Genomic DNA, 26,499 nt, shown 5'->3' with positions numbered 1-26,499 from the left:
TAAAACGGGTCGACCTAAGTCAAGTTGTCTTTTCATAAGCTAAACCCTGCTCTCTTCATACGACCGAAAGTTCCCGGGAGTTGAATTCGTACGATATGAAACATTTCCTTCGGCATAACCTTTCAGTCAAGTATTTCAACAGCATCTGACACTAGGTTTCATGTATCAAATCTAATACTTTAGCTCTTCCGCTATGCAATGTCTATTTTATGTCTGATAGCAAAATTTGAGTTGCAATGGCATATGCGTCGAATCAGCTACACGGCTATGAAAACGGTTGTGATATGTGTATGAAATTTTACACTCCTCCAAACCTAGTTACCATTGCCTGCGAAGTATTTGTAAACCAAATTACGATAACAAAACATTTACGAATATTAGAACAAGCTGAATTTATTTATTTCTAACACATCGTCATAACAATATACGAAATGACACTACAATAAAATATACCAACCGTTTCCGTTCGTCGTTTCGTTTAGAGTTTAATCCGATTCGCTTCGTTTTTATTTTCTTACTAGTTTGATTTCTGCTAATTATATTACATTAAATTCTGTGCTTTCTAACTGCAGAAATGTTATGCTTCTTTTAAGCAACACACCATATGACCATAAGACAGTCGTATGCAAGACGAACATTTACATTCAGCAATAAAATTCGCGCCCAATAAATATTCGTCTAAATTTTTGTTGACACTATACTGAATTCTTACACCAGATAGTCCTATTCGTTATTACGTTTTCATCTACTGCGATCAATGCCGCAATCAAACACGTCAAAAGATCTGTCACAAAGTGCAGTTACGCGCGAACAAATTTACACGCATTACTTAGCATTTAATTGAACGTACTGCATCTACAACGTACAGCACTTCAGGTGATTCCAGCATCTTAAATATTGTTATTGTCTAATCAAGAAAGCCATCCAGAGCTTTAATCACCACCAATCATTAAAACCACTCTCAACAGCCTGCAAATTTCGCAACTTTTGAAAAAATAAAGTTTCGCAAACTACCTATTATTTTCATGGCACAAGCACTTATCTTTTAAATAATATAAGCGCTTGTGTGAAGTAATATTAGTTCACTTTGCACTCTCTCTATACTTTCATTTGTTTTGGAATGCACCCGGACAAAATGTACGCAAGCTTATGACATCACAATCAATCTTTTCATCGTTTGCAATCATGCCTTGCAAAACCTCATAAAAAATTACCGTGAACATAGCGTAAGAATTCTCTTCATATTCGATCAACAAATCCCTTGGCTCATATTTTAGATTTATGTGTTTATCTATTTTATATGGACCTAAACGTTAACAATGGGGTGCTATTTTCTTGAGATTTGAGCGTCGATGAGCTCCTTAATTCTTCTCATCATGGCTGGAATGCTGTCAATGTTAGTGTCAGCACATTTGACAACACAATTTTCAAACTGACCCCGATACCTATCAGCATCTGTTTCACTAGCTGTCGCAGGCATCTGTTCTCGAATTTCATCCTGGCAAGACATGACGCAGCGTTGTAATTTGCTCTGAAGTAGACAATACATTGGTCAGTTAGCCTTCAACATAAACAGTTCGAAAGAAGAAGCATGATGTACCTAGGAGCCGAATTTTTGATTGATTTTCCAGATAGAATATACGGACAAAAACAGACTATTTTCTCAAATACAAACACATTAATATAAATGCGCAGAGCATCTTCCATCGTAGCTCAACTAATGCACTGTATTTGATGCGTAAAAAAAAAAGCAATATCGATTGCCAACGTCTGTGTTGCAAGCAGACAAGATAGATCTGTGCCAAAAATGATGGTGTGATTCTAAACTACATTTTAAGCGCAAAGAGACTCCTTTAATGTAAAGGGATTGTGTTTAACAGTCAAGAAGATGGCATACAGCCCCACACTTCGGACAACTATGTTGCCCTAAACTGAAACTGATGGCACTTACTTCAATAGTTCATTTTGCTGATTGGATAGTCATGCTTTGCAATTATTAAGCAAATAATTACTAAACCGAATACACGAATCAAGGAAACTTAGCGACATTTGTGCTTACATATGTCACTCTTTGCTTAAACGGAAGTCGATGACCGTAACGGGTTGTTTAGCTTACAGGCCATAACACTCTCATTCTAAACATACCGTACGCATTCAAAGCTACGACACATGTGTTTTTAGCTCGGACCTAAAATAGTCGCCGCCAAGGTATAAAAGCGGCGCGAGTTTTTGAACTAAGAAATTCGCATATGGTAAATGCACAAATACTCTTTTGCATTTCAAAACGTATACATAATATTTGAATGGTTATTCATTGAGAGGTAGAATGACCTAAATTACGTGAATTCCTAAGGAAATTAAATTAATTTTTTTCAAACATTTTTTTGTACATAAATACTCAAAGCCTATCTGTCCATTCCTTAAAATTTAGATAAAAATTTAAAGTTCTACGTCTAGAATCGCTGTTAGGCATTGCATGAGACTGGCGGCCCAATTAGAGATAAAGCGCTGGGAAGAGAACTTCATTAAGCATTAGCTTAAATAGGATGAATTCCTCACTCTTTGTGCGTTTTTGAACATTCTGCTTACAGCTTTATTTGTTCACGTTTTCTGAGTAGATTTTATCTATAGTGCAAATATATCTTATTTAAAGTAGTGGAAAGCTGGCCCATTTAACAGTGTTTTTCATCTATAATCCGTAGCTTACCAATAGTGTGGATTTTTCTAACAGGCCGTTATTACCTACAAATATAACTAACTTTTCAATTCCATACCTGTAAATTGTTCAGTTCCGACTGCACAACAGACTGCGCCTGCCCTACGTCAGCTCCGCACCCTTCCACGCAATGGTGAACACCTTCAATGCTCTAGAAAAGATAAATATAATAAAGAATTTAGAAAACATGTACCTAGCAAAAGAACAGACAGTATACACTTTAATTATAAGGAAAACAGAACTTTACCTGAGATCTATAAAATTCAATTATTCACAAAAAGTCAAAATGCACTAGTAAATGTTTAGGCAATTTATATTCCACAGTTTCTTTTCGTAAACCTAAATGGCTACAAGATGAACGATAAAAATAAATTCTATAAACACCGTTAACTTTTAAATCAAAAACTACAAATTAGAGTAAGTTAACTTTTTTTTTTTAAAAAACTTCTTTAAATTTGTCAACTTCATTTATTTTTTTGTAAGTAAAGGCTGGATACTTGTGATGAAATGGACATTATTTACTTTCTGGAAATTACAGCAATTGCCTTACATTACTCATATAGGAAATTTATGTAAGCCTATATAGTAACTATCATGTAACAGCGCTTACTTTTAGACACAATAAGAGGGTTCAATGTTCATCCTAAATTCAATAAATCTAATTATGTTGATGATTTCTTTTAAAAAACTCGAAGACTTAATCTCAAGCTCTTACTTAAATGACATGGTTACTAATAGAGTGAGAATCAATTTAAAAAATCATTTCTGGGGTGTCCAACAATCTAATAGATCCCTAAATGTCGCTTTATAATCCAATATATAAAATTTAATGGAGACAGTATAACCCATAATTATGACTTGTAGAAATTATATATAATTAACATGTTTAGATTAGGATGAATCTTACCTTGCTTGAGTCTTCACAGCATTTTGCCGCGCACAAATGCATATCGCGCTGAAAACAATAGTAAAGCAGTCGTGCGATACAAAACGCTTGTTAATAGACGACGTATTAAGATGATCATAGATACGCCTTTAATAAGGCTACATCGTATATAACTTTTGCACTAACCCGTGCTCACCGGCCTGATAGGCTTTTTTACAATGCACACCCGCCTGACCACTAACAACTTCAAAAAATATTTGTGCTTATACGCACAATATAAAAAGTAATTATCGGGTATTTTTTCAAAAATTATATGTTCTTCATATCAGTTCGCCGCTTTGTTAGGTTTATGCAACGTAGATTCATGACACCTTCTACCTGAAAACATTAAAATTATGTCTTTTCTACGACGTGGGCGATAAGCTTTTGGATGAAATATTGGTAATGATAAGCTTCCGCTAAAAATTACATTCAGACCTTGTGATACCACAAACAATCGTAAAAAAACTACTTGATTCCTATTTTAAGAAGCAAGTAATTCAAGGCAATTCAATGGCGTACCGATAATATCCTCTCATTTGATATCTAATACGCACACGGTCACGCAACCTGCACTTCGGCTATAACTTGTTACAGTGAGCAAAAATCTAAGCCTTAAAAAGTAAGTCTTTACCGATGAAAACATGTATCAATTATTATCGGTGCACTCCTCTACAATAATAATGTCGAACCTACCAGTTTTGCGATTTAAGGCTTGTAAAGCAAAGTGTGTTTCATAGAGCAATTAGACAACATGTAAGATTGATCAATGCAAGCCGCATCAATCTGGTGTTGGTAATAGTTCTTCAGAATTACTAATTCATTGATCTGGTAACTTTTATCGAGCACTTTAGCTTAGTTCCAACCGATCTGCAACTGCACTGTTATAGTTTCAGTAGTAAGGTTCACTGCTCGGCAAAGATAGAGCAATAAAACGAAGTGCGGTCTCCAGATTTTATACCTATCTACAAATTACAGTTGATATTGCGTAGATTATAATACTGACCTGAAATAATTATGATCCAACATGTTTTCGGCTAACTTCGCAACTAATCGATCAATTTTTCCTTTAATATCTAAAGTTATATAGTATATAAGAGTATGTAAAAATTGCTTATTTTTGAAATGGCATTATATTGTTTTTATAACGTACGCCTCAACAAAAACATTTGCAAGCATGTCAAAGCGTTTACAATGACAGACATTTGTGCCATTATTATATAATTTGGTCATGTTTCTTATCCTAATTTTCCACTAAATTGACATACAAAAATCTTTTGGAAAAACATACTTGTAAACAAAAAAGCCCACCGTCTTTTAAACTTACAATGGCGTTCAGCTAAATAAGACTGCTACGCATTTCTCAAATTGTTCATTCGAAAAATCAAGCTTAAAGTAATTCTATTTTTTCATTGAATTATTTAGGCTAAGTCGATTTATTTTTTTTCTCTTAGTCCAAACAGTTCATGTAAGATTCGACTTGAAATATATACACTACTATAGAGTGCAATAATTTGCAAAAGTTGTGCATTACTAGAAGTAGGCACCAGTTTCCTGTAAAAAGGTCGACATTTATCATGATAGTTATAATAAACCATAAACAGCATGTACATTTTTTATTACTGTTCTGAAGGTTGCTTTGCGCAACCCTTAACTTCTCGTATTTGCATGACCTAGGTGAATTGCTTCGAGATGTTATCTTGATGTAGAAACCATCTGGCTGCACATATATAGTCATTTCTCTGCTATAAATTAGGCAACGTGATTTGAACGAGCTTATTTTTGAGCACGTTGCCGGTAACTAGAAAAATGCAAAAAACACCTTAGCCACTGCTGATTAATATCATAGTATTAACAGAAGATGACAAAAACTTAAGGATAGAAGGAGAAACGCGTTAATAGCTACGGGAGCTGCTGATATCATTATCCTGTCGTTTCAGAAGGCCTTTTAAAGAAACCTCAGAAGAATCCAGCAAGATTCTCCGTGGCGGTAGTTAGAGCAATACTGAAAGGTAATTCATTCGGGCAACATGTAAACGCAGAGGAGCCGCTGGGGACCAACTCGTAAACACGAGTTTTGTTCTCAGGGCGGGCGCAATAAGGCTTTTCCAATTTTGTTAGGTTTTTCGTAGATTTTTATGCCAGCTGCCATAAAGCATACTGCTTAAAATCGTGATCAGTTAATTTCAATAGAGCTTTACAACATATGCTGTGCACCTAACTCGTCAACTTAATTATTTTTAAAAACACAGAACGTCTGGTTAATTGTTCTCACATAGAACGTAATGTCATTATAAACGCTCCGTTGTGCTCCGTAACATTTGATTGACTCATAGCTTAATCATTTCTAGATATCTTCGTGGGTGTATGACCTGTACAATGCCTAACGTGCGCTATTTACAGAATAATCGAAGCTTGGATGATTTAAGCCCCGTTCTGAGCATCACTTAGGACGAAATTACTGATTACACCTACAGGGTTTTATTGGTGCAAACAAAATGCGATATTTAATAATATGCTATACGGACGCTGCCATTAAATCATCGTAAACCTGAAATGTATAGTTCATAAACCACATCTTTGCACGATTTTTTTTTGGTTCTGAATGCCCCAGTAGAAATAATTCAATCTACGTTAGCTTTTCTTCCTACTTCGATTTAATGCAAACCGAATTTTTCTTTGTCGGACAGAATATGAAATGAATGTCATATATAAAACTTGAAGCGCGCTAAACTAGTATCGTTAGAATCAGAATTTGAAGCTCTTGCATGTGGTCTTTACAATTCAAATCAGATCCGCAAGAACAAAGATTGCTCACTATATAACAGAAAAAAAAACATTAAAATTACTTGTTTCTACCCTTAACTAAGTTATCTGCTAGCTGAATTAAAGACATTTCGCCCTAAACACCGTGCAATAAAAAATTAATTGGTTAAAAAGCGATTAAAAAATTATTTGGAGGATACAAAGTGACTTCATTTAGCAGAAAAGCACAGATTGTTTTCACGCACAGCAGGTAAACCATGAACGTCTTTCAAAAATAATGCTCATGGTTGTTTAATACAACAGACCTAACGATAAGAACAGTGAACTTTTCTCGTAAGTTCTGAAGTTCCCGAGACTGTAAACTTTTATGATAATTTTTGGTGTACAAAAAAAAAAATAGGCGTACATGTGTTCTCCAAAATGCCTTCCCTAATGATTACTTTCGCAACACTCCATAGCTAACATTCGAGCAATTGTTAGATTGAGGCAGAGAATTTGTCTGTTGGCCGTCAAACCTAATCACATCTGCTCGAAAGTAAAACTCGCAGCAGCAGAATTAATGAATCCAAAGCAACAACGCTGATGCTGAGAAGTACGGTCATCGTTCCCCTCGCACTATTTGAGCCGAGATTGGTTGTTATGCAGTCGATACAATTACTACTTACAACTAGGTCAGACTTATTTGTCAGACAAGAAAGTCAGAAACAAACTATTACAGCCAAATCCATTTCTATAATAAATTTTTTAGTCCGTTTAACACATGATTCTTACCTGCAGCAAAATCTAGTATACAACAATCGATTGCGCAAGCTCGATTCAACGGCAGGTTATGCCTATATAATTAGCTGACTTGCAAAAAAAAAATTGCAACTTTAAATACTGATTTCCTTTTTGCAGAGGTATATACATTTACTACTAACAATTTAACTAAGTGAATATCTTCTCTATAAAAACAGACACGTAGAATCGATTACTGCACACCAAGTTATGCTACATAACACAAAAGCGTAGCTCTAGCTGATATCTGCTCGATAGGGGCAATCTTTTTTTTGTTCTGTAAGGGTACGGTCGTAACGGTCCCCAGTAAGATGGAGATCGCAATTTAGCTGAGTCGTGCCAAGTGTTTTCTTTTTTACAAACATTTAGTGAATTTTTAGAGTGAGACTGCTTAACTTTGCATGTCTGATTGCCCTAACCTCACAATCGATTTAAAACACTTGTGTGAGAGAACTATCAACTCACTGAATGCATTTATTCACCTAGTATTTTATACCAAATGGCATGAAAGTACCAAAAAAAGTTTACCTTTTAATGCTCGTCATAGTGTTACCCTATGCGTAGCTGTATTCTTTAACCATTTAAGCCGTTCTCAGGTAAAACCATTTCTCTTAATTAACTTTGCGAAAAAAATTTGCGTGGCTCACTAAAATACGATTTTTTTCTACTGCTATCGGCCGGGATGTTAGAGGCACGCTAACACTGTATTCATTAATCTCAACTACTGGAAGGCTAGCTAATTTGTGGGAAATCCTAATAATAATAATAGTTTAACCATTTTTACCGACATAAAAAAATTTGACAACTTAAATTCAGTGTTGCAGAGTGGGTAAAGACTAGTAACAGTAAAGAGCTAAACACCCATTCTTATAGCGTTTTCATTTATTTCAGGCTTAGCATTTTGATAATATTGTCAGAGGATCAACACAGTAATAGGTGAGATTGTCCAAAATAGCGTAAATAGTTCCGCTCTGTCAACACATACATAGGCTATACAGACGGGACAGCAACTGCTAGCTTCGCATCTATTGATCATAAATAAACAGTATCATCCTTGAGCACTATATTTCCTTAAATTATATGAAGACATAAGATTTCTCATGGTTTGTATTTAATACATCTAATTATCGAGGCATTCAGAACAACTTCAAAATGATTTGACGAAAAAAAGAACAAAGTGGCACAGACTCGATTGTTTAATACGGAAGTTGAACAACTAACTGCTCCATCGGGAGCTTCAACAGAAGAACGACTGCTTATCGTCCTAAAATAATTGTATACTTTGCCATTTGAAGCATGTGAGGCAGGGTTACTAAAGGTAAGTTTCATGAATGGATTGCATTAAAAGTAGAGAGCGCTAAGTGATGTAAACCGCGAAAAACAAAAAGTACACTAACCTGCATTCGGCGCAGCTTGCTTTTATCTAGCTCAGTGATGACATTCTCCATTGCCTTCCGCACGCGTTCGCCGGCCTTCTCTGCCATTTTAGCAACTTATATTAAAGTGAAGAAGTCAAACTAAAGCCAAACGGAAATGCCTGATCTTCGCGCGTTAGCAGATTTTAATTATATTTGTGGTAGCTTATATAATTTTTGTTGGCAGTACAATAACTTTAATAACTAAAGCCAGGCTTATCTTGCGCGAAGATTCGCCTGCCCGCCTATACTAACCACCACAGGAAACCATAACACAGACAACCCGTCGACCGCTGAAATCGAACTCCGCCAGACGGCGCCACCTGCTTCAAAATATTACGAGAGCTTCGTTAAAGTTTGTTTCTACCGCACGCAGCTGACCGCCACCGATGACCCTATTGTACAAAAGAACATTCAAATGAGGGTCCCATTCTAAGGGACTCTGTAGTCAATGTTGCGCTATGAGGCTGACTATGAAACTATGAGGCACAGGAAATTATCTTTATAGAAAACAAGACAAAATGAACTGATAATAATGCAAATAATAAGACCAAGCAGAAGTTAGCTAAAGTAGTATCTGCAGACATCTCTGAGACAAGTTAGACGGGTAACCGTAAGAAACGCCGGAACGGTAGATATCGCAAGGGGCTGACTTTGGATTGCAAAATAACAGAATAAAGAGCAACTTATAATTCATCCTCTGTTACTTTTATAGCAATATCTTTTCTTTTGCAAAGAACTAATTCATTCAAATTTTAGACAACGTGCGTTTTTATTAGCTAATCATTTAAATAGGATTACTGTCAAATAAAATCATCGCATATGAGTAACAAAAAGAAGTCTGTTTTAGTGAAAGTAGAGAGGTCATTCTCGGTTGAACTAAATAACCAGAATACGCACAGATAGACGTTTAGTTTAATTCGGTCTATGAACAACTGGTATGCTCGCTTTTTTCGTATTTCCTTTTTAGTTGTTTGCACAGGGCTAAAACCAGTTAGCACCAATAATGTCCATTAGCTTGCGGCACAGCGCAATTTTTTAAAAGGATTTATCGGGACATACACGTGCATATGTAGACTTTTACATGAATTTCACTGTAAATTTCATATAAAGAAAGTGTTAAAGTCATATATATAAATACCAAATCAGTAAGAATTGACATAGCACATAATAAGTGTTAGCGGAAAATTTCGCACTGGAGTGATGCAGAAAAGTAGTTAAATAGTAATGAGTAGGCCCATAACTGTTACACTAATTTTTTTTATCACTGAAGAGAGTTATAAAAATGAATACTATGTAGATGAGATATATAGTTTAAAGGTAATACACAAAGAATATGATTTTTAAAAAGGTAAAAATCAGCATGGCAAAACAACTTTGTAAAGAATTAACAGAACCTTACGGTGTTCGTTTTCTCTTATCAATAGCGTATCATCTACGTTAAATCTTGATTCTCTTTTTCTTTGAATGTCATTTGATAGTGGAACATAATGCGAGTTCAGTGTATTTTTCTACGATAAATGTTTCATGAAATTTCGAAACTGGCTCAGAGGAACACTTAGACTAAAAATCCTCAAATAATCATGAATAGGACGGAAAAAGGAATTTTTGCCTCGACTAAACTGTAAGGAAGCAATTCGAACAATGTTCGTGTACAAACCGTATTTTTCCGGCGGAGGTTTGAAATAACCTACATTCACTAAGAAATATAGAACACAAAAACCATGCAATGTCGAAGAAACATTAACGCCAATTCGATCTTAAATTATCTAAGAAGGTATGCAAGAGGCATGTCAAGGAAAACTTTTAGCACTTAAACATACCTTTTTTTTTAAATGTAAACTTACGCTTTACCCAATCAGCTTTTTCTTTTGTCTCTTTTTACGCCATTAAATGCGCTCTACGATATTGGAAATCAATTGACACACTTCCAGAATGAATCGCTTTATTGGACTAGCTCGCATCACATAAAATTCGATTTATCTGCTACGGGTATTTCTCAGTCTTTCCATGAGCAGACAACGACAAATTTAACTTAATTTCATCGTAATTACTATACAGAAAACTCTTATTGTACGGGTTTTCAGTTGATATATTACAATATATAATACAAATGCAGTGCAGCTCAATGCTTCCTATATATGATTTTAAATCCTTTTTATGTAAATCTCGACGATCTTGCTTGTCTACTATTTGCCGAAAGTTATTTTGCGTTACCTGTCAACTAATATAGTCTGCGTACCACGTTGTTGCCCTGTTGCAGTTCGACCATATATTACAAAAGGAGTTTGGTTTTACTAACGTTGTTTGTTTACTGTGACCTCAATATAACCGTCACTCTCTAAACTATAAAATCAGAGATCAGTTAAAAAGAACTGTTGATCATTTGTTTCACTTGTTAAATATAATATTGAATGCGTAGGGCAATGTCGAAACCGGAAAGCAATGCACATAATATTGGCTCATTAATCTAAATACAATGTTAAACAAAGCAAGGCCCGTAATGATTATAATATTTTTACATTAGATCGTGACATAATAGGTGGTATTGCATTTTAGCCGCAGTTAAACGAATTAGACAAATAATTGTACCACTAAGATGCAACACGGAGGGACATAGAGCGAGGCAAACATGGCCTTTTATTATGGTAAGAGGTATCTTAAAGGAAAAATATGTATGTTACCCTTTGAAGCCAATATGAATAAGGAGCCAATATGACCAACCCTAAATGGTGGTAGCATGCCAACCTAATGTTCATTAGTCAATTTCCTGTGATTTCAAACTGTTTTGTAACGCAATCATAAAGTGAAAATTCTGATAACACATTAGAGAAATAATACATGAACTAAACAGTTTCAGTAGGCGCCACTGTAGTCGCAGCAGTGTCTCCTTTGGAATATGCATGACTGGCTGCAGGTTTTGTGGGGCCATCTGCTGTTGGTGTCCCCGCCTGAGAACCAGCAGCCGCTGACTCGAGCAGCTGAGCCAAAGGCGGCACAAGAGACACTTGACGATAGCACTGCAAACTGCAAACAGGTAGACCATTCGAACTGCACTGATACTTTTTGAGATTGGCACAGCCAACATTGGAGCACAGTACCGGAGTGGGATATTGAGCCCTTTTAGAAGTGACATCGATTCCCAATGAAGCTGGAGGGGTTTCAACAGGAAAGCTGACTGTCATTCCCTCGTAGGTATATCGATAGCACACCTTCAAAAAAAGTACACAAATAGCTTTGTAATTTGATGCGTCTATTATCTGGACCGCTCTGCGTTTACTGCACTATTTATATTTTGAATTAATTTATTTGGCAAGGATCGTGCGTGAGAGTGAGAAGAAATGAGCAGTATCTGACAGCATTTGGCTTTTGTTCTTTTGAATTAAAGATTTTTTTTGGATCTAGTGAAGCAATGAAGGCAAATTGCGGCTTGACTCAAATCGCCAAATTTGCCAAAAAAAGCCCTGGGGTGACGAAAAATAGCGCAAGGTGATCTTGTTGAAGAACGGATGTCTCTTTATACAGTTCTGGCGACTAACCAAATCAAAAAGGTCATTAATGGAAGTTTTTTCAATTGAAGCAATAGCAAAGATATTGTTTTTGTAGGCCACGCATGTTCAAAAGTTTCCAGCATTCAGAGTAAGCCAATAAACGAAATAACTTTTTTTTTGGATACGTTATTTTTAACATCCATTGTAATTAAAAAGAAAAAATGAACTGAAGAAATGTCGACATATAAAATACCATTAGCCCAGTTATCCTGGAACAGCTCGATATATAAAGTACTTGTTGCCATGGCTCAAGATGAATGAGGTTAGAAACACGATTTGAGCAGTGGTGACTCATATGGTTTAGACGAATCGAAAATATCGGTACTACAAGTCAACTATGATCTTACGTTCTTGTAAACCTGAAATTAGATGATAGTGAATGTTAACATATCTATAGATATGTACCTTGGCAACCATCTGCGCTTTACTCCGCTGCAGCTTTTTCGTTTTTTGCCGCGAATCGGCCTTTTTGAGCAGTCTTTTAATTGTATCCTTTTTTTCTTTATCACGTTTTTCCTCTGCCAGTTGCCTCCTTTTAGCAGCTTTCTGAGCTCTCTTCTCCAAAACTTCCGAGCTAAGTTGTTCTGCTGCTGCCTGGTCTTTCCAGGCTTCGTGTAATGCCTATAATGCAATCAATTGGAAATCACTGTGATAAAATGTGTGTTCGAACACAATGCGACGGTGCTAACTAATCTTAACAAAGAGCTTTACAGCACGATGTGAGCCTGTTTTGTAGTAAAGAAAGACAAAACTGGTGTAAAAGGTTTGATTCATTTGTTCTACGTAGACTATTATATAGTCCTCAATCCTGACTACTGTAACTCAATACTTGCCTGAATGTGCTGGAGGTATTCTACTCGAGCCTGCTTGGCTTCAACCACAGCACGCTGTCGTGCAGTCATCAACGCCGGGTCTTTCATTGATCGAAGTTCCGCATCCTGAATTAACACAAATTAAATATCCTCGATTAGAATTCATGACAAAACCCGTTTATTCATTTTCTGCAAAGCTTATTTGGTGTGTGTTAGTTAGTTGTTACCAACCGGTATGGGTGCAGTTTGCCCTAGTTTGTTGGGTAGTATCATATAGTTATATATCTCTCCGCAAAACACATTGGCGCATTAGTCATTGCTAACAAATACAAGGTTAATCGAAGTTTGAACCAGGCTTCCGCATGCTTTTTTGCAACTCTTACCTGTCGCCTTCAGATCATTAGCAATCGTAATAAATTCCATTTAATTATAATATAAGGCTAATAAGAGCCTGTGTTGGTCGATTGGAGCAGGCCTACCTATGTCTAAACATTACATTTAAAGCAGATATGCATACTCGTACCTCCTCTAGTTTTCCGGCTTCAATTGCCATAAGCCACTTTTCCTCGGCCTCGTCTTCACTTGCATTGTTTTCCTGTAGTTTTTTTCCACCAGTACCCGATTTTTTCTTTTTCGACTCCTTTCCACCACCACCTTCACATGAACAGGGGCATCATGAGGTCAGACACATACATATGTAATCTAGTTACTAATGCCACGCTTCAGAATGTGGTAATTAGTTTATGTTGATTTTCGCATACCCATGATATAAAAATTCCTAATAAAAAGGTTACGTTTCTTCAGTCACGAGAATAACTAAGGGTACCCAAAATTAACAAACGAATCTTTCCGAAAGTACATATTTGCAATGCTAATTTTGCTACTCTGAAGCAACAGTAGACGCCGGCTATTCGCAAAAAATAACCACGTAATTATGATTATTTAGATTGGTAGACCTTTTCATTACGTTTCAGTTAAGTAGATATAGTAATTATCGTGAGGTAAGGATTCCATCGATTCCATACGATCGAAAACGTTCTTCCGTATTCTAATAACAAATAATAATTTCGATCAAGCAGACTGCATTCACAAGTTGCCTGTTTTGTTTTTCAGTACCTTACGTTTCAAATATATGGACCCACTTTAAGGACATTGTAAAAAGCCGGAGTGTGAACATACATAGCATTCGTATATAAGCGTATATATATATTCGTATATAATTGCGTTACTAAGAACAAAGGCATAATAATGACTTAGCGAAGTATTAAATGCTTCACCTGCGCGGTTCACAGGAGCGGCAGGAAGTCCGGAAGATCCCGAGGTGACACCCAGTGACATCATCGAAATCGTTGACTCTGAAGTATCATCTACTAGAAGAAGCTGTTGCGACGAACTGCAGCCGCCGCCACCTAAAAAATAATGATAGCATAATTGAGAGATAAAGTCATTTAATGTAAGTATATATAAGTACAAATTAAGGCAAGTGATATGTATGCATACTATTATTGAAATGTGTCGGTTGCTTATTCCTGGCCTTCTTTATATATCCTTGCCACTTAACAAAGGACATTTTGTAAATGAGACACATAACAAACCGAATCAGACGCTTTAGTAAGATGTCTAAACTGGTAATGACATATCCAGTATCCCAGAAATTTTTCTAATTAAGTCGAGTCTTGTAATCAATTATACCTTTTGAGAAACGTTTGATTTGATTTAGATATAATTTTTCTGACTGTCGACAAATGTTTTGATTTAAATTATACTAAAAATAGCTTAATATCTATTTTCGGTTTTAATGGAAATCGAAAATCTCCTGCTTATAAATTTAAGAAATAAGACTTCACCTCCATCGGTAGTGAATTGGGTGACGTCCAGCTCACTTTCCTCGTACATTCCCCCGCTACCGCTGCTACAGCTAGGCGCACAACGGTCCACGGGCTGAGTTGACCCTACAGATTTTGCGGAAACCGCGCCCCGACCAGTGGTGCCCATTGCACCACGAATAAGGGCAACTTGCTGGGCCGTTTGATTGGGAGCTTCTTTTTCAGAAGGAAGATCTAAAGTGGCAGGAAGTATTGGTACGTGCTGTGGTGAAGTCCCAACGTTCGGCGGAACTAAATTCGCGCTGGAATTTTTACTATTTTTACGTGGGCTATTGCCGGCAGATTTAACCGAACTTGATCCAGACTTGCGTTTTCGGTTTCGAGCGCTGTTTGATTGACTTGAACTGCATGTACCGCCTAAAATTATTGTCAAATTGTGAAGCAATTTATGTGGATCAATAGAACATGGTTTGCCTAGACAAGTCTTACTCAATCCGATTATAAATCCTGAGTTTACACTTCAATAAATCTTTACGATTTTCGTCATCCGTATTCCTAAGATCGATTTTTACAATTACTACACACCATCATGACCTTTTCACCGCTTCTCGACTTGAGATATAAATTTGGTCATTTGATAACAGCTGACTATTTTAGAAAACTAAAGTTTGTTTAGGCTAACATACCTTTTTATTTTTAAATTAAAACAAATGTCGTACAAATCTACAAAAATAGATGTCATTTCCTGTCAGCGTCAGTTATTCGTATAAAGAATAAAACCTGAGTTAACACCACCCTACGACACGATTATGCTCCTCTTTTACGAGTTCACTTTAACCAATAAGGTGCAGCTGTATGCGATTGCCCACATATTAGATAAAAACATAAATAATGGCCGTTTGTTTTTAATGTTTGTTTTTACCTCTCTACCCTTTGTTTATTTCTATACACCACTCAAAACAGCCCTTTCCTTCCTGAATTTGTTGTAATTTTATTGCGCAATGAACGGAACTTTACGTTAAGCTCAGGTTTTAAGGATGAAGTTCCCAGGTAAAACAAAGTAAATTTTTATCAGCTACCCCATTTTGCCTTTTGCGGAAATTGAAAAGCTTCTGAAACAAGGTAGGATATTTGCGTGCCTCATACAGTACCTGAGAGGGCTATTCGAAAGTGTTTTATTTAAAATTTATTAATGTCACTTCGGAACAGGAAAATATACTCCGCCCTGATCCCAATTTAAGGTCAATGGAAGCGGCCCGATGACTTTTTTAAAGAAGACTGCATACAGACAATTCGCGAACTGCGCAAGAAAATGTACTGCAGTTACAGAACTATTAACAAGCACTTTGGATCTTTGAGATTTACTTAAAATTTAGGAGCCCTATAGATCGGTTGCGGAGCATGAGTCAACATGGCTTCTTATTGTCTATCAACATTTTGCCCGGCACCGAGCAATACGCAGCCATAATAACAGATTTGTGCATAAATTTGTTGCCGATAACGAAAAGAAATATCTGCCCTTCGATATAAAGTAAATAAAAGAATATGCAGTTTCGGGAAATGCGCCCAAGCCTAAGATCAAGTCAGATCTTCATCCAAAAAAATCATGGTTTGTTTGATGCGACGCCGAAATAATTGACAAAAGCATGACAGTTACAAGGATTTGTACTTGATCCAGTAGTATTGGTTGAACGAGGCTATCAAACAAAAAACGTGCGATAAACGGAGCAGTTCTTCTTCTTAGCAAACATGCCGGACCGTATATGACGACAACTGTGGAGGCCACCCTGTTGAGAGAGTTGAGTGGAAGACCCTCTGCACCCACCATATTCTCCAGAGCTCACGCCATGGATTACCATTTTCTCTAGTGAATCACTAGCAAATTCGTAACCGTACATTTGATAATGAAAGGGATCTTATAAACCTGGCTGTACGAGCTTTTCAACACCAGACAACAAAATATCTGGCGATAAGAAACAAAAGAATTGGTTGAGAAATAGGAAAGAGTTTTGAGAAGTGCTAGCAAATACATAATAAATGAAGTCGTTACTAATATAACTCTGTGTGTCTTGCTAGATGAAACATCTGCCATTACTTACGGTACGTTTCGATAATATGATTTTAAATACATGGGCTCGTTCATTATAATTATTATCTTATTCGATACAGAATAACTTAATTTGTCCCACCTGAAATGTTAAGATTGAATCGTGTCTCATAATAATACCTTTAGCCTTCTGCTTCGATGGTGCAGCAGGGGTCGAATATATTGGTTGTCCTGTGGTCGTCGCAGATGTAGAATTATTCTTAATGCCAGAAGCGACAGCAACAACAGCAATAGTGCTGTCTGTTTCACTGATTGCGGCTGTTGATGCAGTCGGCAGCTGCTGCTGGTTATGACCTGTTGTCGTTATTACTGTCCCACCTGCAGCTGCTGTCACTGGTGGTGCTGATTTTGCCGCTTCAAGAGTTTTTCTTCGTTTAAGACTGACTTCCTCTTCAAGAGCAATCATCTTTGCCGATAACTTCGGTGTGCGAGAGGAGACACGTTTTACGGGCGACGTCGGAGCTGACATTGTGCACACTAAGATTGCTAAAAAAAATAATCAAATTGATGTAGACGTGCGCATTGAGATAGAAATCATCAGTATTTTTTTTATTCATTTCATATTCACTTTTCCTACATGACAACAGGAACAGTTTTTTTGATGGAACCAAACTTCCGCATAGGCATTTCGTCTCAGACAAATAATGAAACTAACGTTCACCAGACGTAGTTGGTACATTGAATAACTGAACAACGAAAGGGCGTATTTGACTTGCTTTTAAGGTTGCCAATAAACAGAACACGATTTTTACTTCACTGGTTAGTCATAATAATGACTTGTGAGTAATAATTTGAAAAAAATCTCAAAATCAATCGATTAACCTTTATTCTTCTAAAAATACAAAATTACATAATATATTTTTAACAACTTAGAGTATCTCATATAGAGAATATTCAAGATCTAGCATTCAGTTCAAATAAAAAGTCTAATCCATCTAAGCAACTAACCACTTAGCATCTCAAACAAACCTGCTTGCTTTGTAAATTCACAAATAAAATACCTATTTATTAAATAGCCTATTAACAGACCACTGTAGTCTAGTCTAATTTATTACAATTAAAGACAGATTATTGTTTAAGCGCTGAAAAGTCACGGAATGGGAGTGATGCAGGGAAGATATCAAAACAATGTAAAGTGCATTTATTACCTTTTTCGTATAAAACTCTTTGTTGTTATATCACTCAATATTTATACGCTGATAATATTTGGCGATATACTGCTTGCTGTATGGCCAAAAGCCTCATACCGATGGCTTATCTCGAAACCTCAGTGCATTCTCAAAATGCAGAAGCATGAAGTCGCCTCGTGGGTTGGAAAGGCGACTAAACCCCTTTCATAGCAAACCCAGAACAGTGCTTCAACTCAAAAATCGTTGCTGTCCGATCTTGTCAATAAATAAACCTTTTCAAGTAGCAGTATCCATTAACATCGGTCTGAAAATAATAAAAATCACGAACCATGAACACTTCACGAACTGCCAGAGTTCGACACACACTTAAATCCACTGCCAAGTAACTAGCGTTTGCACTTTGCCAACTGACCCCTATTCAGATAATTAAGTAGACTATAGAGCTCTTATTAGTAAATGAATTGCACTTTTAGGCTTATAAGATAGTCTTCTAATGTTCCACCTTATACTGAGCTGCACTAAGAGTGTGCTTTCTTGTTGGCCGGTAAGCCAATGTTTTTGTTAATTGTTTACAAACACAGCGCGCCGTTACAGTCTGCTACGAACTGGGTGCCAAGTTTAACATTCGCTTTTGATAGAAAGACGACTTAGAAAGCAGACTGGTTAAGAGCAAAAGCTAAATAGATTCTAACTTTGCGTGGTCTCTGCACTGTAAATGCTAGCAAAAATAGTCGTTTAAACAAAATCAGAAAACCTTCTTAGGTTTATCACCTTATCCACTAATAGTATAGCTACTTGATTTTATAGATTTGCCAACCACCCTGTATTGCATGCTTCATTGTCCAGTGCAAAAGTCACAAGTCGATTTTAATCATTGTAGCCAAAGGCATAATACAGATAAAATAGATAAAAAGTCTACTTATCTTTGCCGATTGCGACGGATCCATAATATGGCACGTGTGAACTAAAAGTCATCTGCACTGTAATAGAATTTTTTATCCTTTGAACATAAGATATCAGAGGGCCAAATGTAGGAAATTTTAATTTAAAAATATGATTGGATGGGTGTAAAATCTCCTTGGAACTCTTACAACCCCGTTACGATTGATCAGTTATCTCAACTAGAATTAATGCAAGGCTTTGTGACAATATTGGAAGGTATCGGTAATCCTGAAGATTGTCTCAAGAGAACTTGCCAGTGGCTTCAGAACATGAAATAAGATGCTAGTTCGATTGTTACGCCCCGTCTGTTCCTTCTTATGTTCGTAGCATGAATTTGTCATTAAACAAACATAGCGATTTACATCAAACAAGTTGCAGGGCAACTTAAAGCTGTTTTTATCTATGTATTATGAATTGAAATGCTTCGTCATATTTCAGCATTAGTACGGGTATAAACACGCTTTCTGTCGCAATTATTTTTTTCCCAGACCAGATAAGTGTATCTATGCTTTTATTTCTTCGCAGATGTATTTGTAGGTATCGTAACTTTATTTTTAGGCTCTCCAGATTTGATTCAGATTAGTAAAAAATGTTATTTCAGTTTATGCTACGTGTTGTTACAACGGTCGCAGTAATGCGTGCCTCAACCCGATGGCCATTTGCCATATACCGTTGGATTGCCACAACTTAGGTCCCTCCTTTTTTTTTACTCCTAATGATATATTGCATATGTGTTCACTTATAATTTCTTCGTTCCGTTGGTAATGACTTTGACATACCTTATTTGGTCAAACATTCTGTTAATGGCCTCCTGTTTTATATAGCACTACAGTAGTAGTTACAAACGGCGTCGATAGTATGGTGGACGGTACTACGTATAGATTTAGCCATTTTGGAATCACTTGTTTGCGACGTGGCAAGAGATACGACTGTTTATCTAGCTTTTCTTTTTTACTTTATCTACCTTAGCTTGCGAAAACATAATATAAATCCGTTTTTATATAAAGCGCATTGTGTTATACATAAGAAAAGTAGAAACAGATATCTTTCGAAATTAACCGCTTGACCATAATCTTCATAATGAAAACTGACAAAGTTAGTTTAATCATTTTTGAAATAATATAAACCGTTAAAAAAGTACAACTCTTTCAAGCTTTAAAATGTATTTCTGATTTTCTATTCTTTCAAAGTATTTGGAGTACTTTCTAGAATTTGTTAGAGGCCCGTCATTTATCACGCCAAAAATGGTCGGAAGGGAACTTTTAAATTTTATTACCACTTTCAACCTAAAAACCATGCAACGTTGATCATTGCATTATGCATTGCTATCCTTTTGGTTAATTATGAGTAGAGTTGCCGATTTCAGTTATCATACCGGAACTTCGGTGAGAGCATTTCGAAACAATTATACAACAAACATAACATATTACAAACATAACAAGAAACGTTATATGGAGGTAGAAAAAGGTCAGCTTTTTTAGACAGAAAATATTTTTAATAAATATTTTTCTACTATGTTTCATTTTCGTTTAATACGCCGAGTAATCATGCTATAACGGTTTCTGCTGAACTTGCGGTAATAATGAAACTGCGGAGCAAATTTCGAAATCAAGAAAGCTGTCGAGCGCATTCAAGATTTTCGAACGTCCTAATACTGTCTTAGTGTTGTTTCGTTTTTACATAACATTTATAAAAACGTTTACATTATGCTCAGTCGGCATGCAGTTTAGACTTTAAACATTTATTACATTATATATTGATCTCTTATATGATTTTTTTATTCCCTCTACCTACATCTAGTTTGTTTTTCATGATTTATCATCGTGTAGCAAGCCAGGCGGGCACCACAATATAGGATGGACTTCGAGTTTCATTACAAAACTTCTATTTATAGCACTACAAACAAGAGACACAAACAACATTAATATCGCTTTAAAACAATACGAAGTAGCTCATCAAATAACCCGTATTGGGTATCTGAATTTTCATAATAGGCAGTAAAGGTAGGTTTAGAGATAGGAATCAGAAAATTGCTCCATTGGCACTGCTTTATTTCGGTAAAAACCTTCCAGCCTACTCTTTACATGACAACTTCCCTAGCCACGTAAGGACTTAAGGCATTGCATTTTTAAGTAAACAGGCTGTGACTTGTTACGCGAAATCCTTAGAGAAATCACAACCTATAGAACAAACATGTTGCTGGCACCTTTCAGACTAAGTAAAAAATTCCTAACCTCTATGTAATTAGATCGAGGCTTGTCACTTTAGTAGTCACTAATGCATCATTAGTGCAACGATAATCAAGAGCAACTGCATAAAGTAGAGAAGAACACTGATTAATAAAAATGTAATTACTCGTTATAATATATAATGCATATACTGAAAGGATTTGCGTAATTGAGACAATATGTTATTAAGATAATATTTAAATAAAGCACGTTACAAAGTCCACCAGTCGCTCTCCAACTTGCAGAGGGGTACGTAATGATCATTTGTAGAAAGAGCATTGGTTCTTTTTTTATTCAACCATGTATTTGAGTTATTGAAATTGTGTTCTGGCTATAGTTAACCAAATTCGTTCGTTTATATTTGATACTGTTGTGGCGGCTATGCCGTTTGAAAATTCATAACGATTTAAACATGATCTTTTGTATAGACTTATTTCCAACTTAGTTACTTGTTTCAGAGTAGATAGAAGCTCTATCAGATTCGAATCTCGAACCTGACTTTGGGGCAAATTGTTTAACATATGCAACCGCAAATAGCCAGATTGCTCACAGGTTACTGTTAAGTCGAAAAAGCATGTTTATATTTTTAATGGCTGATTAATTACTGTTAGAAAATGGATATTACTCTTTATCCTTTTTAGACAAAGAAAATGATTTATTAAAACTTCCTGAAACATCTAGCCGGTTTGCGCATGCACCTCAATTTTTTAATGAGTATAAGTTATTGAATATTTTTGGAGAAGACTATTATTTAGGATTTCACTGTCAATCAATCTTAGGATTTTCAGCATGACAGAAATAGGTATCAGTGTCTAGTCGAACAAGAAATTTGTCTTTTCTCTTTAGCTTTTTGGACTCTTGCAACATAAAACAAAGTAGTCATGTTTCTTTAGGGAGTTTATAAAATACGTTGTATCCTTTAACAGATAATACAACTCAAAAAATGACCATATTGTTGTTTGTAAGCAGATCGTTAACCCCGATTTCACATCTTATTAGTTCTTACACTTATTAGTTCTCTTGCAATTTATCCTTATTTTCCAAGACATTAGCTGCTCGTATACGTATCTGAGATCAAGAGAAACAGGCCATCATCTTGTCGAAGCACCTTCTAATAGTATACTTAGCGTACACCTGCATATTCAACTTAATTGACATTTTTGTGTGGTATCTTTTGGGAAATTTTGCTTTGTGTAAACAATGAAGCACCTACAATTTAGGATGATATACTTTGATGAAATCATGTACTCTGTCATACTTTTTTAGCACACAAACGTAAGTGAACTAAAACGTGCAGAGCACGCTCACACCTGCTTGCCACATGACGTTCCGTCCCTATTCCTGCTACAATACGGATGCAACGCCAAACGTCTTCGCTAGATGCCAGACTAGTCGCGCTCGATCTGTTCACCGGTCAGAGTGCATCATGAAGATCCCAGGGAAGTTGGTCTTGGCCGTCGCTGTACTGGCTTGTTTAGCTTGTACCGCCCAGGTAAGCTATCGTTACTTATCTACCAAAATACCAATATATACAATGTGTGGAAGCATTTCTCCGTTTATACAACATTTGTGAATGGATTAGAACAGATGTCTTGTATAGCTTACAATTATCTTAGTCATAAACGTGTGCGGTGTTTGATTGATTCCATTAGCAATGGTTACTATTAGATTTGTGCTAGTCATCAGGAGATAGTGCTCTTCATTTACTACTAGTTTCGGTTGTCCCTTTATCTCAACAAATGGATGGAACCGTGAAACTTAAACTTCTGATTGATTACTGTCGATAAACTTAGAAGTGTTTGAGCTTAAATGGAATATCATGAAAAGGGTTGAGGCTTAACATTGAAGTTGGGAATTCGTATGTAAAACATACAGGCAAATACCATTTGTGACCTGAAGACCTTTTTCTGAGAAATTATGTTGTGTTATACTGGATGCTAATATATTGTCAATAGGTTGTCGATAAATATCATAATGGTTCGAGTAGTTTAATGGCAGCACAGAAAAGAAATCGAGATCTTAGGCACAGCTATGGCATTGGAGTGCGTGTAAGTGATGTCAAAATAAATGAAGCATATAACTCTAAAAGACGATTGTTTAGTTCTTGAATTTTTTTTTATTTAACTTGGTATATATAAATTAAGGTAACTTTATTATTATGGAAGGTTTGCAGGGTTCAAATGCTGCGTCTAAACATTGTAATTTTTGTCTAATTCCCAGGCCGTGTTTGGAGACGGCTCCTTGAATGTGCAACCCTACGAGAAGAGTCGCTCTTTATCGAAGCGCTCCGTAGTTGAATTCTTAACAATTTTTCCTTGGCTAAGGCGCCAATTTACAAGGTCATTCCCCGATGTAAATTTGACGACCGAAGTCACGATGTCTTCAACTAACCAAATTCAGTCTGCGACCGACCTTAAAACCGACATTGCTAGGTCTGTAGTGCTAAAATGATTGAATCGCTTTTTCCTATTCGTATACTATTCGTATTTTTTGTACCGGCATTCAAGAGTCATGATTTCTTATCTAAGTGAAGTACGAAAGACTTAGCCTAGTAGGGAACACGGCAAAAACTGTGTGTTTTGAATTACCCGTGTGGAGGTCCTTCAAACCGGAAGGATTGAAATGGAACCTTTCTTTTATCATACTTTGTTAGAGTAGATATTACTCAGTGACATTATTAGGCGTAAAATGACAACTTGGAAAAACACTTGACTGCGTATGTAGGATGCTTACGCTGACCCGACAGAAAAGAGCTGCAAATGAAGAACATGGAAAATTCCCGAGTCGACGTTCGGTACAAGAATTGCGTAACATCGAGGGCTTCCTCAAGGCAAAGCATGATACGCTCACGGATGCTCTAAGGAACTTCAACGAAGTTCTATTTAGCCCGCACCGTCTGCACCATCATCAGCAGCAACAACATCCGATACAAGGAGGTATTCCACCGCAAGCTGGACTCAGCAGTATTTTAATGCCATTCAGTTTCCAACCGGCACGAAACACCGTGCTATTCCTGCACCACAATTCCCATAGGAGCGGTAACAACAGTAATATAAGCGGAACCAATGGTGAGAATATCTTCTGTAATAACCGCGGTGGACTGAATTCAATACTTTGTTTCGATACAGTGCCTGTTATTAAAAAAGGTACTATTATGTGGTTGAGCTTAGTTCAGACGAGACTAAAATTATTTAAAAATTAAAGTATCTTGAACTAAACAAATCATGCTTGGATCGAGTGAAACTCGGTTTCGAATAGCCGGACCTAAGATGAAATACAATGTATGGTACACTGTACGTTACTTGATCAGGAATTCTACTTAATACTAGCAGCAGTACCTTTTATTTGGTCTATAAACGAGTACTAAATAAGTAATAAGCGTTAATGTTGCCGATGTTTACGTTGTTTTTTTCATCAAGAATTTCCTTTGCTTTCGACTGGAATACTTGTGCTGAGGAGGTCCAGCGCTATGCAAAGATGAAAAAGATCTCGTTAGTTTTTCATCTTCTATACTTTAAAGAATAGTTACTTCACAGGCTTCTTGAAAATATTTTCATTTTATTAGTTACAATGGTTAGTTGAATCTTGAATCTGGTTACTGCTCTAGCAGGACCTTCTGTGGCCGATGTTAGTACTGCAAAGCCTCAATCTGCCGGACAAGCGGAACCCGCCATTTCAACGCCAGCAGTTGTGACGGTCCAACAACAAAACAGCAATTCCAAGCCTGTGACCACGGAAAGCGGATTGCACGAGAATCAAAAAACCTATGGGATAACACCAACGAGTGTCAGCGTCGAGCCACGCAGCGTCTTTTCGACTGTACTGACTGGAGAAGGAGTGTCCACTTCTACTTTTGTGGGAACACAGACCTCCCAGGAAGAGAGCACCACCGAGAGGAGTATTATGACTGAAGGAAGTGGGACATCTATTTCAACCGTCCCGGAAAACGTGAAAGAGGACACTGTTTACCGATTGCTTACTGATGATGCGTAAGCTTAGAACGTGGTTTATCGAATTTGCTTCGTAATATACTCTGCTGAACACAGAACATATATAGAATCAGCGTATTACACTGATAAAAATGTCGGACGCTACTAGCATTTCCATTATAAGTTTCCGATGATCTAGGTATATTTGTATACTACCTATAAAACCTTGTTATAAAGAAACAATATGACAAAAACGACACAACGTATGCAACTTGACATTTAAAGTTTTGAGTTTGTTTTATTCTTTGTTAACGGCAGTATAAAACACATTACAATGAAAGGAGCTGTAACATATAATACAAGACAATGAGTGTGAAATAAAATCTAGTCTGATTTGTATAAATGAAAACTTGATTTGTATGTCACGGAGCAATGTGTAATGGTTTCAGTGACGTGTCTAATCCAAGACACTTTGCGTGCGGAGCTACCAGAGAATAGAGTACTAACCGTAAAATAAACAAGACAGATTTGATGAGCATTTAGATAACTTTATAGATCTAGTCTAGAAAGCCCTTGTGCAGGTTTGTTCCAGGAAGGTCTATGTTTTATGTCCGGTATCGCCGTTAGGCATTCTAGCAGACGTGTGTCTAGGATTAGTAGGATAGTACGCAAATATGTGTACAGATTATATATAAAACCAAACTTTCGGGAAATATAGCTTCATCAATATCAAACTTAGATGGAAACAAAATGTAGTTAAAAACAGTGCAATTCAGTTCATTACATTTACCGCTATGAAGCAGTTATCTGAGAACGAACTGTAGATCGTACACGATAGTGCAAGGGTAGAAGCAACTAAGAATTTCTTCGAACCCTGCCTTGATCGTAAAGGATGCAGAATAATGTAGTTGTAGGCTGAATTACTTTAGATTAATACTCTGCTGGTTTGCATGGCTGTATCATTCGGGGCGTATTGCATGGTAGTTGTCATGCGATAATGCAAGGATTAGGCATAATAATTACTGTTTTCTTTGTTACTGACCTGACTCGCTCGACCAAATCAGCCAAAGCCGTTTGTCGCCCCGTCATCAATTATTTTTTCAATTTTTCGACTTACTTTCATGTTCCACCATAATCCCATGTTGAGGCTCTTTAAGAGGCTGAAATAGTTTGTGAAAAAAGATAGATTGCTATTTAAATTGCTTTTCATTCTCCGTAGTTTTGTAAAGGATGCCTTTGTTTTGTGTCGTACAAGCCATGATCTGCGTGCGGTCAAGCGTGCGAAAGCGATATCGGATATGGAGTCTATAGACGGCATCACCTGACGGCACAGTAGAGGCTGCTAACAAGCTTAGTTTAAATTCCCACAAATTCC

General features: G+C 36.6%; 3 protein-coding genes across 8 annotated transcripts; 1 reads left to right on the top strand and 2 right to left on the bottom strand.

Moving 5' to 3' along the window:
- Nucleotides 1-367: 367 nt before the first annotated feature.
- LOC111254596 (TIM double twin CX3C motif protein) lies at nt 368-8,892 on the bottom strand. The gene is made up of 4 exons (XM_022815597.2): nt 8,582-8,892; nt 3,624-3,671; nt 2,775-2,867; nt 368-1,531 (listed from the first exon to the last, which is right to left on the bottom strand). Exons 1-4 carry the CDS (start codon nt 8,666-8,668, stop codon nt 1,328-1,330), a joined length of 432 nt encoding a protein of 143 aa, XP_022671332.1. The 5' UTR covers nt 8,669-8,892; the 3' UTR covers nt 368-1,327.
- Nucleotides 8,893-10,527: 1,635 nt separating this feature from the next.
- Nucleotides 10,528-18,988, bottom strand: LOC111254775 (uncharacterized). 3 transcript variants are annotated; one of them, XM_022815966.2, is made up of 9 exons: nt 18,528-18,987; nt 18,044-18,329; nt 17,016-17,381; nt 14,810-15,205; nt 14,240-14,371; nt 13,486-13,616; nt 12,984-13,088; nt 12,556-12,771; nt 10,528-11,811 (listed from the first exon to the last, which is right to left on the bottom strand). In XM_022815966.2, the coding sequence occupies exons 3-9, from the start codon at nt 17,362-17,364 to the stop codon at nt 11,446-11,448; spliced, it is 1,695 nt and encodes a 564-aa protein (XP_022671701.1). In that variant the 5' UTR covers nt 17,365-17,381; nt 18,044-18,329; nt 18,528-18,987; the 3' UTR covers nt 10,528-11,445. The 3 variants fall into 3 exon arrangements, with proteins under 3 accessions (XP_022671701.1, XP_086831996.1, XP_022671702.1); XM_086975870.1 differs by having other exon boundaries at nt 18,143-18,988; XM_022815967.2 differs by lacking the exon at nt 18,044-18,329 and having other exon boundaries at nt 18,354-18,988.
- Nucleotides 18,989-22,501: 3,513 nt separating this feature from the next.
- Nucleotides 22,502-25,553, top strand: LOC111254611 (uncharacterized). 4 transcript variants are annotated; one of them, XM_022815627.2, is made up of 4 exons: nt 22,502-22,687; nt 23,416-23,627; nt 23,920-24,131; nt 24,806-25,553. In XM_022815627.2, the coding sequence occupies exons 1-4, from the start codon at nt 22,517-22,519 to the stop codon at nt 25,186-25,188; spliced, it is 978 nt and encodes a 325-aa protein (XP_022671362.2). In that variant the 5' UTR covers nt 22,502-22,516; the 3' UTR covers nt 25,189-25,553. The 4 variants fall into 4 exon arrangements, with proteins under 4 accessions (XP_022671362.2, XP_022671361.2, XP_022671360.2 ...); XM_022815626.2 differs by having other exon boundaries at nt 24,803-25,553; XM_022815625.2 differs by having other exon boundaries at nt 23,920-24,263.
- The last annotated feature ends 946 nt before the right edge of the window (nt 25,554-26,499 follow it).

This window comes from Varroa destructor, unplaced genomic scaffold (assembly GCF_002443255.2).
Source record: "Varroa destructor unplaced genomic scaffold, Vdes_3.0 BEIS01000007.1, whole genome shotgun sequence".
Taxonomy (NCBI): domain Eukaryota; kingdom Metazoa; phylum Arthropoda; class Arachnida; order Mesostigmata; family Varroidae; genus Varroa; species Varroa destructor.
Note: the sequence above shows the minus strand (reverse complement) of the source record. Positions and strands in the feature narration are given on the sequence as shown.

Excerpts from the sequence above, each read along its gene's own strand:
- LOC111254596 (XM_022815597.2), bottom strand. The coding sequence starts at position 8,668 with ATGGCAGAGAAGGCCGGCGAACGCGTGCGGAAGGCAATGGAGAATGTC. Across the intron at positions 3,672-8,581 it reads GCAAGCTGCGCCGAATGCAG|CGCGATATGCATTTGTGCGC; the intron begins GTTAGTGTACTT and ends TATTGTTTTCAG. Across the intron at positions 2,868-3,623 it reads GCTGTGAAGACTCAAGCAAG|AGCATTGAAGGTGTTCACCA; the intron begins GTAAGATTCATC and ends TATCTTTTCTAG.
- LOC111254775 (XM_086975870.1), bottom strand. The coding sequence starts at position 17,364 with ATGTCAGCTCCGACGTCGCCCGTAAAACGTGTCTCCTCTCGCACACCG. Across the intron at positions 14,372-14,809 it reads CCAATTCACTACCGATGGAG|GTGGCGGCGGCTGCAGTTCG; the intron begins GTGAAGTCTTAT and ends ATTATTTTTTAG. Across the intron at positions 12,772-12,983 it reads AATACCTCCAGCACATTCAG|GCATTACACGAAGCCTGGAA; the intron begins GCAAGTATTGAG and ends ATTGCATTATAG.
- LOC111254611 (XM_022815623.2), top strand. The coding sequence starts at position 22,517 with ATGACGTTCCGTCCCTATTCCTGCTACAATACGGATGCAACGCCAAAC. Across the intron at positions 22,688-23,415 it reads GTTTAGCTTGTACCGCCCAG|GCCGTGTTTGGAGACGGCTC; the intron begins GTAAGCTATCGT and ends TCTAATTCCCAG. Across the intron at positions 24,264-24,802 it reads TAATATAAGCGGAACCAATG|CAGGACCTTCTGTGGCCGAT; the intron begins GTGAGAATATCT and ends TTACTGCTCTAG.